Below are 14,687 nucleotides of genomic sequence, written 5' to 3' on the forward strand. Positions count from 1 at the left end.
GCCACAGCCCACTATGGAGTATTTTTAAGGGTGGGGCACAGGACAGGTTAATTAAGGTCACTTAAATCTTCATCTTTTACAGCAGATCAAAACCCAGATGGCTGACTTTCTGCAGGATTTCTGATAGGAATCCAGTAGAGCTGGTTTCAAGTTTCATATTGACACTTAATAGCAGTAACCTTCTTATCCAGAAGTTGTGATCCACATGAAGTCCACAATGAGTGCAGCAAATCTGAGGTAGTCAACCCTTACGGAGGCTCAGTATCTGAACATAAAAAGATTTTGAAATGACCACTGGCTGAAGTTTGTTTTTGTATTTGCAAAGCAATTATGAAAGAACACTGCTGAATATAGCTCACGCATTTATGAGACAACGAAAATCCCCCTAAATGCAATACACATTAAGAGTAGTTGTGACACTTTCAACTTCCATAGTGCAATAGGCTCGATCACTTATATTGAGTAGTCTGCATCAGTTGCTGTAGATCCAGCAGAAATCAGATGATGAATGGCTGTTCATGGTGGTTAGCTGTGGTCTAGTTACCTTGGAAGGGTTAGCAAAGACCATTCGTTAATTGTACTGAGTGTGGCTGCTTTTCTGATTTTCAAGCACAGCATACTGGTTGTCTAGCTGAAGTTTAAGGGCCTGGTTTTTTGAAACCTCGTCCCTACCTCTATTTTTGTGTCTTACTACTTCAAAGCTCTTCTCCATTTCTTTATCCCTAAGGGAAAAGAAATGTAATCAGTAAATATTTCTAGATAGTTTTGAAAATATCTTAGTTGAATTAAAAAAAAAAAAAAAACCCTTAGGAAAATCTTGAGGGAGAGACATGAGAAAACTGGTATATAACATTCCTATCAAACCATAAAAGGCTTCAATTCAGCAGAAAACAATACTGTCCTGAAGTTGATCCTATTTCTGTGATGACAAATTCACTGGATACTATTAAGTGCAAATCTAATTCAGGACCAACTCAAAGACAACCGCAAAGTTAGAAAGCAGTCTAATGACAGGACCATTTCTTCTAAGACTTATTTTAGCAAATTTCTCTCTGCATAAGGACAATTTTCTCATTCAAGATTTGCTTATTATTCAGTGATTTCTCCTCACTTCTACTTAATAGTAGTGGATTAGACAAAGAAAGATGACTATGGTGAATCACTGCCTTTCCTCAGAAGTCCCTTATTTTGTAGGACAGAGCAGAGCAGCAAGTTCAAGTGGAGGTTTAAATTGAAGCCAGCTGTGCTTTTACTCAAGGGCAAAAAGGCTGGGATTTAGTTAAGTCACCCCAAAAACCATTATTTCCATCTGATATCATTTACATTTCTTCCCATTTTATTTACTTTAATAATTTCATGTCCATAAATAAGATGTGGATGTGCCATATGTGGTCATTTAACTCCAGATTGCATTCATTTTAACTACCTGCTGAAATAAGATTTTACTATTAGATTTATAAATGCCAACATCTTTCATCTATATTCACATTAACTGGGATTACACAAAACGATTGTGCCTACATTTCTACTTCCCATGTTACAAAGAATACAACCAGCAATAATATACTCATGTAAAGAATTTTAACTAAATGAGACTAGTTACAGAACAACAAAAACCAAAACAGAAACTTGTAGTTTATCTTTTATGCTCTTTTCCTCTGCCCCTCCAGAACCTTATTCCCTTCCCCCTATCTGGACACAAAAGTCTTACCCTAATTCTCCACCGCCTGTTGGTTTTTTTCAACCTGGGCTTTTTCAACATGGAGTAACCCCACCCCCAACCCAGGGATACGTCTTGCTTACTTACTTCCGGCTTTCTACATGCTTGGCAGTGGACTGCAGGGATGGGAACTGTGTATCGCTGTAGATCTCTGGTGGTCCTTGTGGTGTTTTCCTTGTTGTGGTTAACCGGGCACCAGGAGGCCTATATACACCACTAGTCATTGCCGTTTCTGGGGCTTCTGTAACTAAAGTTATGAGCAGTTTTTAGAACCTAGTCAAATGCCTGACATTTTAATAAGTCATTCCTGTGTTTCTATCATTTAGAAATTAGAGGGAAAACAAACAATGCCTGACCTAAGAAGGATCTTGGACAACACAAGTTATCTGAGAAAATGTCTGAAAGTGAAAATATTCTACTATTCTGATAAAGTAGTTGGCCAACTCCTCTTTCACGACTTGCATTATCTACATAGATGCGTTCTGTAAGTCAACTTACTGGAAATGGGAAAGGAATCTGCTAGACTTGGGAGACAGGCCTCATCAGGGACTGCCTTTCAGAGAGTATGACTAATCCACTTTACAGATCAATAAATGTTGATAATCACTTCTTTACCTGGTTGGTAGATTAAGTAAGATGCCATGTGTAAAGAATTTATTTAATGATAATAAAAAAAAAAAAAACTGTGTCATTTTTCAACTGTAAAGAAAAGAAACTAGAAAAAAAAAAAAAAAAAAAAACCAAGAAGCAAAATGGGCCTCCTTGGTGGCGCAGTACTTGAAGTCTCAAACCTGTCAAGCTATTGCCAAGCACTGCAACATGAGTTCGATTCCCAGGCAAGGTGCTAACCCACATATGGTGCTGCAAACCTCAACTGTTTTGCCCAATGCTCCCCTCAGCAGAATATATCAGTAGATCTGCCTGTTCTGTTCCCCACTGTCTCTGGTGAATCCTCTCACCCCCTGCACCCCTGGCCTACCCTCCAGTTTTTCTATGCATAAATAAATCTTTTAAAAAAAGACTAATAAAAAAATCCTTAATTATTTCATTGAGTCTACATCAGCAATGGATTTTTTCTCAAGCTGCTTCTTTATTTTCTCATACTACACAGGTAAAACAGAAAGGGAAAAAATAAGCTGCGGGAAAGCCCAAAGTCCTCCAGATTTTCCCTATGTTTCATTTCCCATTACAGGACATTTTGTTCTCCACTTATCAGAAACTTCATTTCTACATCATTAATTAACTGAAATATAATGTAGTTATTTCAATACTGCTATGAAGATTTTTATAATCTTATATAACTTTAATTACACAGGAAAAAGTAGCAATTTAACATTCTTTCATTCGTTTCTGAGTACCTACTATGGGTTAGGCGCTGACTTAAACTACACAGTAGGGATACAAATACTAACAAAACCCCTGTCTTCATGACAAGTATACTCTAGCCATTATCCACTTGTGGTTATTTAAATAAAATTTAAAACTCAGTTCCTGAGTCACTAGTGGCTATTACACTGAATGAGCAGTGCTATCGCAAAGGGAGGAAAGAAAATACATAAAGAGGCGCTATGCCAAAAATTTAAGCAGGAAGGGCTTGTAAAGACAGCACAAGATGGGTGGAGTGGAATTTGAAATAAGATTGTCTGGAGGGTGTCAGACATGACGTGAACCGAGCAAAGGCCTTACAGTAGTTAGGAGGCAAACATAAAGCTAAAGTTTACAGAAAAGCTAAATTCAGTACAACTATTGATTTTGTAAATGTTTCACTGAAACTTATCTATACTGATTAGGTATACATATCCTTCACAGCTATGTGTGTGCTACTACAATAGTTGAATAATTAAAACAGTCTGTCCCTCAAATTTACTATTGGTCCTCAAAAAAAAAAAAAATTCTGGGGACCTCCCCGGTGGCACAGTGATTGAGCGCTGGGTTGCGAAGCTGCCCGCAGCCTCTACAGTGCCGGTTCGATCCCCAGCCACTGGGCGAGGCTCCCACATGGCGCTCAGACCTCTCCTGGCGCCCGCTGCTCCCCTCAGCAGTGTACTTAGTCAGTCTGCCTGCTCTGCCCTCCTCTCTGGCTCTGGTGAATTCTCTCACCCTCCTGCGCTTCTGACTGTACCCAGTGCTTGTATAAATAAATAAATCATCTTAAAAAAAAAAAATCTGGGTCTCCCTGGTGGTGCAAAAGGTTAAGACGCAAACTATGAAGCTATCCGCAGCCTCTGCAGCACGAGTTCGATCCCTAGTCAGGGAGATACCCACATGGCGCAGCAGACCTCTCCTGACTTGCCTGCTGCTACTCTCAGCAGTATATTTCAGTCAGTCTGCCTGTTCTGCTCCCCGCTGTCTCTGGTGAATCCTCTTACTCCCCACACCTCTGGCCTATATTTATGAAGTTCTTGTATGCATAAATAAATAAATCTTTCCCAAAAAATTTGGAAAAAAAAAAAAAGTCTTTAAACTCCCTCTGTAAAGTAAAGCAAGGCCTCCCCTGGTGGCGCAGCGGTTGAGCGCTGGGCTGCGAGGCTGCCCGCAGCCTCTGCAGCGCTGGTTCAATCCCTGGCCGCCGGCAAGGGTCCCACATGGTGCACAGACCTCTCCTGCCGCACCCACTGCTCCCCCCAGCAGTGTATTTCGTCTGTCTGCCTGCTCTGCTCCCGCTCTGGCTCTGGTGAATTCTCTCACCCTCCCACACTTCTGACTGTACCCAGTGCTTGTATAAATAAATAAATAAATCTTTAAAAAAAAAATACATAAATAAAGCAAATTCCAGGATGAAATTGTAAGCACAAAGGGCCTGCAATAGCAGTGTGCCTGGTATATTCAAGGTGCAGAGGGAGCCAAGATCAAACTTACAGAAAGAAAAAGTGAGAAATAGGGTAGCACAAGGCAAGTGGGGAAAAGTCTTACAAGTTCCTAAAAATGGTAGCTTCTACTCAGATGAAGGTGCCAATGGAGGATTGTGAAAAGCATGTAGGGACACAGTCTGCCATGAAAAGATCACCATTCTGGCTGCTTGCTGTGTTGAGAACACAGTATACATAAGTATAGAAAAAGACACAAGCAGACAAGTAAGAGGTGACACCTCAGTAAACCATAAAAGAAATGATAGTCCAAAAGCAGACTGGCAGCCACAGAACTGATAAGAACTGGACACACAATCAGCCTGTATTTATTTATTTTAAAGATTTATTTATACAAGAATGGGAGTACAGGCCAGATGCGCGGGAGGGTGAGAAGATTCACCAGAGACAGAGCGAGGAGCAGAACAGGCAAATTGACGAAATAAACTGCTGAGGGGAGCAGTGGGCGAGACAGGAGAGGTCTGCCATGCCATGTGGGTATCTCCCCAGCTGGCCAGAATCAAACCGGTGCTGCAGAGGCTGCAGACAGCTTCACAGTGCTGCGCTCAACCCGCTGTGCCACGGGGGAGGCCCCTGATTTTATTGTTATAGTAAAATCAAAAAGAATTTACTGATACATTTAGGTTTGGAACAAGAGAAGGCAGTCAAAGATAACTCTAAGATGTGTGGCCTAAGTGAATGAAAGAGCACTGTGGTGAGAGACAGAGCAGATACACAAGTTCAGTTTCAGACTTGCTGAGACTGAGGTGCTGGTAGGCAGCTAGGATATGCGTTTGGAGTTTAGGGAAAATCTGAGCTGGTGATGTAATTTAAGAATTGCTGGCATATGGAGATTGCCAAGGGAGTGAGGATGCCAAGGAGAAGATACCAGCGAAGAGTGAGAACAAGGGAACGGGAGAATGTGGGGTCCTGGAAGTCAAGAGAGTAATGTGTCTCAAAGAGGTGCTCCAATCACGCTGACAACATAAATAAGATGAGGATTGACACTTAGGGATAGGATTTAGGAATGTAAGGGCCACTAGGGATCACTGGTAGATACTACTTGTTCTCTCCTATTAAGATGTAGTTAAAAAAAAAAAGTTAAATGAAGAAAATCCAGACTAGAAACCCAGAAGGATGAAAAAATTGTTGTAATACAGCACAGGTATCTAAATTCTAACAGATTCAGAATTACTCGCTGTCCTTTTTTATTCTGTGTAGAGTAATAATGGGTATCACTACTTAAAACAGTGTTTCTTAAACATCTTCATTATTGTCCTCCTAAGAACCTTCTTCCTGATCACGACTCCACCACCAAAACATGTTAATACCAGAGAGAATTCATAAAATAGTAAAGACAGTAAAATGGGAAATGGAGGGAAGATTAAATGACACAAGCACCCAATCTTCTCCAGTGCGTTAACAGCTGGGTGAGTCAGTTTACCTAGAAGCTTAAGCAGCCAGCATCTTAACTGCCAAGCGTTATCAACATCCATATACCAATCTCTCCAGGAAAAGAATCCCACTCATCCCACTGTAAGCCTGCATTCAGCTCAAGCTGACCACACACCGTCACGCACCAACAGCTTTATCACAATGAGACATGAAGATTACCGATTGCTGGAGCAGGTGGTGCTTGCACCGGGGCTGTTTTATTCCAGGGGCCTGAGGACTTCTCCATGCCACCACCACCACCTCCGCCGCCTTCCTCCCAGTTATCACCCGGATCTTCTCGTTTTTCGTTGTCGTCTTCTTCCTTTTCACTATTGGAAAAGCAAATGAATTCAATTACAGAGCCACCAGAAAAATCCAGTGCAAATTCTTCCTCTTACTGATATTTATCTGTGTAATCCCGGAGAAGTCAATCTCTTCAAAACTCAAATGCCTCTCCTCACTTGTTTCAAAGACACAGACAAATCAGGGCTTTAATCTCTCTTACACACGGAAACTTATAATTGACTTAACACGAAAAGAGGATTTCACTGCTTAAAAAGTTTAGGAAAGCAGAGATTCCACCTCCCCTTTTTGCACTCAAGAACATTTAAAAATATTTAATGTACTGACATGTCAGGCTTTCGACAACCTGACGATCTGTGTGATTATTCAGTCATGTAAGAGCAGGACCCCAGCTACCACTGCAAATAAGGAGAAAGGTCCAGCTAACCTGAAATGTGGAGAAAAGGGTGACTTGACTGATAAAAAAAAAGAAGTGTAATCACATATTTGTAGAACCAAAGTATACAAACAGGCACGTCAGTAAGCATTGTTTTAGTAATCAAATGGTTTCTAAAAGTTATACAACTTAATTTTGTTAATCCTTTAGCACATTACAAAATACTCTCGAAACCAGAATTCACATTCCACCTGAGGAAATCAAATCAGTGTTCAGTGCTTACATCAGTGTCACAGATTTTTCTATTATTGCCAGTCTCCACTCTCTTCTGACACAGTGGTATAGCGTACATATAACTGGTTCCACACTAGTTACATATTCTTCACCCATTTAAAAAAGAAAAGACTAGGGCCTCCCTGGTGGTGCAGGGGTTAAAGTCTCAGCACTATCAAGCTATCCCTGGCCAAGGAGCTAACCCACATGGTGCAGCAGATCTCTCATCTTGCCTGCTGCTTCCCTCAGCAGTATATTTCAGTCAATCCACCTGTTCTGCTCCACACTTGGTCTCTGGTGAATCCTCTCACTGCCTCCTCCCTCCCGGCGCCACATCTCTGGCCTATACCCTAGCTCTTGTATGCATAAATAAAATAAATCTTAAAAAAAAAAAAAAGACTATAAGAACTTGGTCTTTGGCTTACCAGTGGTTATAAACACAAGGAAATAGCTGCCAAATCAACCTTCCTTTTTGCAACCCTTTGCCCTTGCTGAAGTATCTGGCACAGACTACTGACCTTTTCCCTGATAATGGTGGCTTTTCCCAAGTCTTCATCTAATCAATCTCCGTAACTATTCTATCTTTCCCCTCCTATTAACATGGCTGGCCCCTAAAGCTCTGTCCCTGGCCTTTCACTTAGACATTTTCTCCTTTTGGTATACACAGATCCCTTCCACCCTGACTGAGTGACCCTGTGAACATCATAGCTTCTCTTGGCTTCTGGGAAAGGATCTCTAAGGGTGCATTCCTTCCATTTTTATTAAAACAATTTCTGGCAATAAGACATACTTCTTGAATAGCTAATGGCCTCGTTTAAAGACACTTAGCAAATGGAAACATCCTATAAATTGCCCACCGACCAGAGGTGATTCCAGAACTGGGGCTTAGAATGGCTATCAATCTGCATTTAGAGCAATGTAGTCTGAGTAAAAAATGATGGAGGAGGAGAATGTGCCCAAGTCACCTTCAGTTTTCCTTTCTGTTAACACAGTAGAATCCTACTCAGTCATTTAAAATGTTAGGCCTGTGTTAATGTAACACTTATGTCATATAGACCAACAATGTACTTAAACAAAACCTGTACAACTAGAATGATTTTTATAAATTATGTTATAAGAAGTAGCTCTGAGTGCTAGAACCCAAGACTATTTTCTCAGGTAACAAGCATGTATGAGCAGTTTTCTAAAGTCAAACCATATACACTTTGCCATTTACCAAGCAAAAAAGTCTAAGCAGTATTTTGGTTAGACATGATTTAAATATTCTATTACTTTTTCATATTTACATATTTCAGAAAATGTCAAATCTCCAAATGCCTAAGTCAAAACAAGATGCATGCCACAATTATTTTGATAGGAGAAAACTAGGTTAAGTTAGTGTTTGACCCAAATAAATAGCTTCTCATTGGGTTAAGTTTCATGTTTTTATATACTACAATGTTACTGTAAACTCATTATCACAATTCAAAAAGTATGCTATCTTAAAGATGGCTAAGTCTGTAAGGAAGTACTTACTGGTGAGGTAGGAGGCATGATGATTCTAGAAAGGGAATATTTACTGAGCATCTACTATGCCAGGAAGCATTCTAACCACTTTATAAAGTTAAACCTCACAATAATATTAAGACAAGACTCACTGTAAATAAGGGAGGAATACCCATACATTTATGTACCCTCATAGGAGCTACGAAGTAGCAGAGCCAAGTCAGTAGAACTCCAGGGACGTTTTCTTTCAGGTTGCCTCATCTCATTTTACCCTCTTTTCAGTTCTAAGATATGACACTGAAACTTTCCCTATTTTGAGATCTGAAAGATTCACATTCTGCAATAAGGTTTATGAGGATTACACATCCTGCAGCTGTATGTTTATAAAGAACAGAACACTGTTACCTCCTACCTCAAGGGACATTACTTGAGAATTTATGCATCCTAATCTCCATTTCCCCAAATAACAAAATCCAGACTTGACTACACTTCTGCTGGAATGCCAGGCATCTCCACTGGTGACCCTGTGATTCAACCACTGTTACATTAGTAAAACAGAGGTAGAAAGGCCTTATGAGCTATGCCTAGCCGCTTAAAATGTCACTACATGCCAGCCAAGGACTTCTTGACCCTTTCATGGTAGACCATCTTTCTCCTTTGCCCCAAAGCACAGTGCACATCACCGATCTCCTGTTGTTAAGTAGAACATGTGTAATTTCTACAACCCCAAGACACAGAACAATGTCCCATCTGACACACATTAGTTGACATTTGCTACAATGAATCTAGCTTGGATGCAAGAGTAATTTCTTCAAATTAAAACTTAACTAGCTCTACCATTAATCCATTAGAGATTATAGGTCTAGCTTTCTTATGACGCTTCCCAGAAAGTCACCAGGCTCCCATAACTCAACTCTTTATTGGAAATGACAAGTGCTCAAAAATTCAGTAACCTCAAATATTAAATGAAATTTTTTTCCACAGAATGCATTTAAAAGATAGGCAAGGTCCTCGGGTCCTATTCAACCAATAATCTAAACTCTAGTGCTCTAAGTCCCTTCTCTTATCTCTCTCTCTCTCTTTTTTTTTTAAGATTTATTTAGTTATTTATACAAGCACTGGGTACAGTCAGAAGCACGGGAGGGTGAGAGAATTCACCAGAGCCAGAGCGGGGAGCAGAGCTGGCAGAAGGACCAAAGTACACTGCTGAGGGTAGCAGCGGGCGGCAGGAGAGGTCTGTGCGCCATGTGGGACCCTCCTCCGGTGGCCGGGGAGCAGCCGGGGATCGAACCGGCACTGCAGAGGCTGTGGGCAGCTTTGCAACCCAGCGCTCAACCGCTGCGCCACCGGGGAGGCCCCCCTTCTCTTATCTCTATCTCAATGACTACCCCCCTTCAAGATTTGTCTATAAATGACATGACTTTGAATAAGACCTATTAAATAGACACAATATTTGACACATACCCTTTTTAATCTTCAGCTAATTGGTAAATGAGAGACAGGATGTTAATATAACACATTTGCAGCTACTTAAAATTTCCCTTTTAAATGTACATTTATCTTTGATAAAGGTAACCTTTACCAAACCTTTTTCAGTTGCATGGTAACCAACTACAAGGACAACTGTCAAGAACATTAAGACTGTGCTATAGCCACAACTCACAAGATAAATGTGGAAATATGATGGGTAGCACTAAGCAAAAAGTATAAGGGCATTTATTTTACCAGTCTTGCAACTTTTTTGAGGATTGCCAACTTTTCAAATCAGAAAGTTGGGAGAAAAAAATATAAGATTCTAGGTTGAGAATTTCAAGGTAACATTAAGTCAACCTCCAAAGTTTCATGTTCCCTTGTCCCAGTTTTGAGATAGCAAGGATTCCTTGCCCATGAATTAAAAAAAATTAAAAAATTAAAGGTATAAAGTGCCTCCCTCCACCAAAAGGTAAAACTTAGTCATATGATAATATTTTAAGATCTTGGACCTCCCTGGTGGCACAGTGCTATCAAGTAATCGCCTGCCACTTTGGCCTGAATTCGATCCCTGGCCAGGGAGCTAACCCACATGGCACAGCAGACCTCTCCTGTCTTGCCTGCTGCTCCCCTCAGCAGTGTATTTCAGATCACCTGTTCTGCTCCCCACTGTCTCTGGCCTATCCTCTGACTCCCTGTGCCTCTGATCTAGACTCCAGTTCTTGTATGCACAAATAAATCTTAAAAAAAAATGTTCAAGATCTTTAGCAATGTTCAATACTAAGAGGAATCTTTGTATGGTTATCATACCAAGCTGAATGTATCATTTTCTTCTATTATGTTCACAGTGAACTGACTCACCAGAGTTTGACTATAGTCGTGACAATCTGAAGTCTCCACTCTACTTTCTCCTCAAATCTTGATATTATAATTCAGATGCCTGATGACTAAAGTAATAGAAATTCTCAGAGTCACTCTAACTTAGATTAATATTCACCAAGGGGATATTCTACAAACACTGCTCAAAGAGATCCTCATAACAATCTCAGTAGTTCAATTTTGCAGACAAAAATCAACATCTAAAAGTAAAATGACACATCTAACATTACACACATAAGCAGCAGGACTAAAACAAAAACTCACTTTTGTCTTGCCCCAAAGTCTATGTGTTAGTCCCAACCGCAACTCTATCCCACTTAACGTGTGTAACCAACCTGCTTCCCACTCTTATGAACTAACATGTCTTTCCTTGGGATGCCCCACTATGAGTTTCACTGTTAACATTTAATATTAAGTTTATATTCAGTATAAAAGCAAACATTTCAGACATTGTTATCTAAACCCCAAATGGATTCTCACCCTTAAGCCTTTCCTGAACACAGTTGAAATTTTCCTTGAGGAATGATTTATGAAGGCAATGGAAATACAGACCCCAGACTCCACAATTACTGAGAAGCCACTGAAGTTTCTGAAGAAGCAATGTTTTTCAATTTTAGGCTGGTGGAAGACCTTTTATCATCAATGAGAGGCCACGAAGTATAATAAAAAACACATATAAAAACTGATCTTACTTAAGGTCAAGAATAATTTAAACGCAAACACTGAGATTTACTTATGCCCCTTGGCAGAAGTGAGGTTGTGAGTGATTTAAGAAATGTCTCAGCTTCTCAAAAGTAGCCAAAAGAAGACAAACATAACCTTGCCTATGGATATAGGAAGTACTTTCAATGGCAACAAAGTAAGCCCTGTTGACACATTCTCCATAATATAACAAAATCAATTCCTAGCACTCAGCGAGCTTGAAACCTTTTCCCCTTGGCAAGAGCTTACTCTTTCTTGGTAAGTTCAACCTAACCAAATTACTATCCCTCCTATGAAGTCTGCTAAAATCAGTACTTCAGGTCCTGCCATCCAGAAAGGATGACCAACACTTTTATTAAGCACTATGAAGCTATCCCCAGTGACTGCAGCACGAGTTCGATCCCTGGCCAGGGAGCTACCCGCATGGTGCAGCAGACCTCTCCTGACTCGCCTGCTGCTCCCCTCAGTCAGTCTGCCTGTTCTGTTTCCCACTCTGTCTGGTGAATCCTCTTACCTCCCAACCCCACACCTCTGGCCTGTTCCCCAGGGCTTGTATGCATAAATAAATCTTTTTTAAAAATTCAAATAAAGCCAAGTGGTTGGGAATAAAACTCCAATCTAATCACTTACACAAAGGGATCTCAAGAGAAGTCACGTTTCCTAAAAGTTTCATACTGTTAATTGGGTTACCTTTGGTTTAGCTCATGAAATGATTTGAAAGACCCAGGGACAGGAATGCCTAGCTGAGGCAGGCACTTCAAGTTTGCTGAATGCTGGGAATTGATTTTTTTTATATTATGGAGAATAAACCGTGCTTACTTTTTTGCCATTACCCCTGGTTTTTGAGTAAGTTACTTAAGGCTTAAAATACTACCATCTAGGGCCTCCCTGGTGGCACAAGGGGTTAAGTTTCAGCACTATCAAGTTAGCTCAAGCCAGTGAGTTAACCCGTGGTGCAGCAGACCTCTCCTGTCTCACCTATTGCTCCCCTCAACAGTGTATTTCTGTAGATTGACCTGTTCTGCTCCCCACTCTGTCTCTGGTGAATCCTCTCACCCCATGCACCTCATCTCATATCCATAAACAAATCTAAAATAAATACTACCATCTAGAAAAACCAAGACAGTTAAGGAAAATGATCTCCTTCACTGTGTCACATGGTTGCTGGCATTGGGATTATTTATTTCACTAAGGGTTTTTAATCTCAAACCAATGGAATACTATAGTCACCTGTTTTTTCCTTATTATGAACCCCTTAAATTGAGTTATTGATGTGACTGTAAAATTGACTACCACAGATTTAATTTGATAAAACATGTTAATTTCAAATCCTCTAAGCCAACAAATCCAATTTTTAAAAAGTAATGCTTCCTAACTTAAAGTTAACACACTTTGGCTACATGATTACATCCCTATAAAAGTTTAGGGGAAATTAATCTAGTGTCAGGATACGTATTAACCCCGCTGGTGAAGGCAGTCACTACAAGGTGTTAGAGGGGTGCTTTCTTCTGTACCAATAAAGTTCAATTTCTTGATTTCAGTGATTACACAGGCTGGCTTTATTGCATGAAAAAGTAAAAAAAAAAAAAAATTGTACTTCTCTCGAGTATGCGTCCATTACAAAAATACGTATTATCAGAGAGCTGAAACAAAAACTAAATTCCACCAACCTCAAAGTAAAATTTCTGAAACCACATAATTCATTTTAGCTGTCTCCAATAAAAAGGCCTAACCAGGGCTGGAAGTAGGCAAGCTCTCACAGGATTTTGGAGCTGGCAGCTCTCTGATCAGCACACAGAAGGACAGCCGTGAGAGAGGAATAGACACAACCCATTAGAGTCCTAATAAGCATATCTAAACCACAAGGCTACCATTATCCAGTTTAGGCGCTAAAGAAAATCCAAACATACAATCCCTGTCCTAAGGGTTATCTAAACACATTTGTAACCAGACCATACCTTATTTGCATTGCCTGAACTCTTAGGCCGCTGTAATCAACCTCTTTTTGCTCAAATTCTTTCCACTCATCTTCATCCTGCAAAACACATAACTTTTGCTCAATTACAGTTATTTGTGACAACTAAGGCACATTTCAGACAACGAAAAGGGCGCTCCAAGGACTGGAATCTCCAGTGTGGAACTGCTTTCAGGTCACAGACCTTGCTTAACTCCTAGGCCGACTACCCTGGAGGACAAACGTGTCCAAAGCCAACCACCGTTTCCTTCCACCGGGTTCCAACGTGAGCGCTGCTTTAAAAGCAACCAGGAAAGCCGAGGGACTCCAGCACCAGTAACCTCACAACTAGCCGTCCGCCTCAAGGTGGCCACGAGACTTTTTTCCTCCACGGGCTCAGAGCACGGGTCATGCCAGAAACGAGAATGTTAGAGAGAAAAATCCAGCTCCGACCGCCGGGCTGTCGTCAGACACTAAATTACTCGGGGGCAGACGTCGCTCACACATGCCGGCCCGTGCCGGGCACTAGGGCGCACCCCGCTTTCCCGTGGGGGGAGCTCTGCCTGGGTCGGGCGGGTCGGGGCGGGGTGCGGGGGTCCCCCGGAGTTGGGGCGCCCCGGCCCGCCGGGGGCAGCCCATGTCACGTGGCCAGTCACCGCGCCCGGCCCGGCCGGCCCGGCGGCCCCCCCGACGCCTCCCCGGGCGGGGGCGGGCCCAGGGGCGCGAGCACGCCGCCGGCCCGGAGCCCCGGCCTCCCCGGCCCCTCACCTTCGTCACGGCCTTGGTGGTGGCCGCGGCGCCGGCGGCCCCCGCGCTCGCGGTCGCGCCGTCGCCGGGCCGGGCCCCCGCGCCCGCCCCGCCGCCCGCCGCGCCGGGGACTCCGCTGCTCCCGCCGGCGCCGCCCGCCGCGCCCGCGGCGCTCGCCGCCCGGCTGCTGCGCTCCTTCTTCTTCTTCTTGTCCCTCTTGGCGAAGAAGTTGTCCAGGCTGCGCTCCTCCGTCTCGGCCATGGCCGCGGCCTCCTCAGCCCGGATGGGTGGGGCCGGCGGCAGGCGCGGCCCGCGGGGCTCGGAGCGCGGGGTCGAGGCCGGCTCGGCGCTCACGCTCCCGGGCGCGGCGCCGCCTCAGCCCCGCGGGGCCGCCGAGGCGCGGGCGGCGGGGCGGCGGCTGCCCCCCGCGTGCCGGCGGGAAGGGGCTCGGCCCGCCTGGGGCACCGCGCGCTCCGGCCGCCCGCCGAGTCCGTCGAG

General features: G+C 42.8%; 1 protein-coding gene across 1 annotated transcript; it reads right to left on the reverse strand.

Annotated features, from left to right (window-relative positions):
• Positions 1-571: 571 nt before the first annotated feature.
• Positions 572-14,450, reverse strand: CDV3 (CDV3 homolog; the record flags this gene model as incomplete). The annotated part of the gene is made up of 5 exons (XM_084231607.1): positions 572-722; positions 1,808-1,967; positions 6,181-6,329; positions 13,447-13,523; positions 14,211-14,450. The coding sequence occupies 5 exons, from the start codon at positions 14,448-14,450 to the stop codon at positions 572-574; spliced, it is 777 nt and encodes a 258-aa protein (XP_084087733.1).
• Between the last annotated feature and the right edge of the window lie 237 nt (positions 14,451-14,687).

This window comes from Talpa europaea (assembly GCF_964194135.1).
Source record: "Talpa europaea genome assembly, chromosome: 4".
NCBI classification, from domain to species: domain Eukaryota; kingdom Metazoa; phylum Chordata; class Mammalia; order Eulipotyphla; family Talpidae; genus Talpa; species Talpa europaea.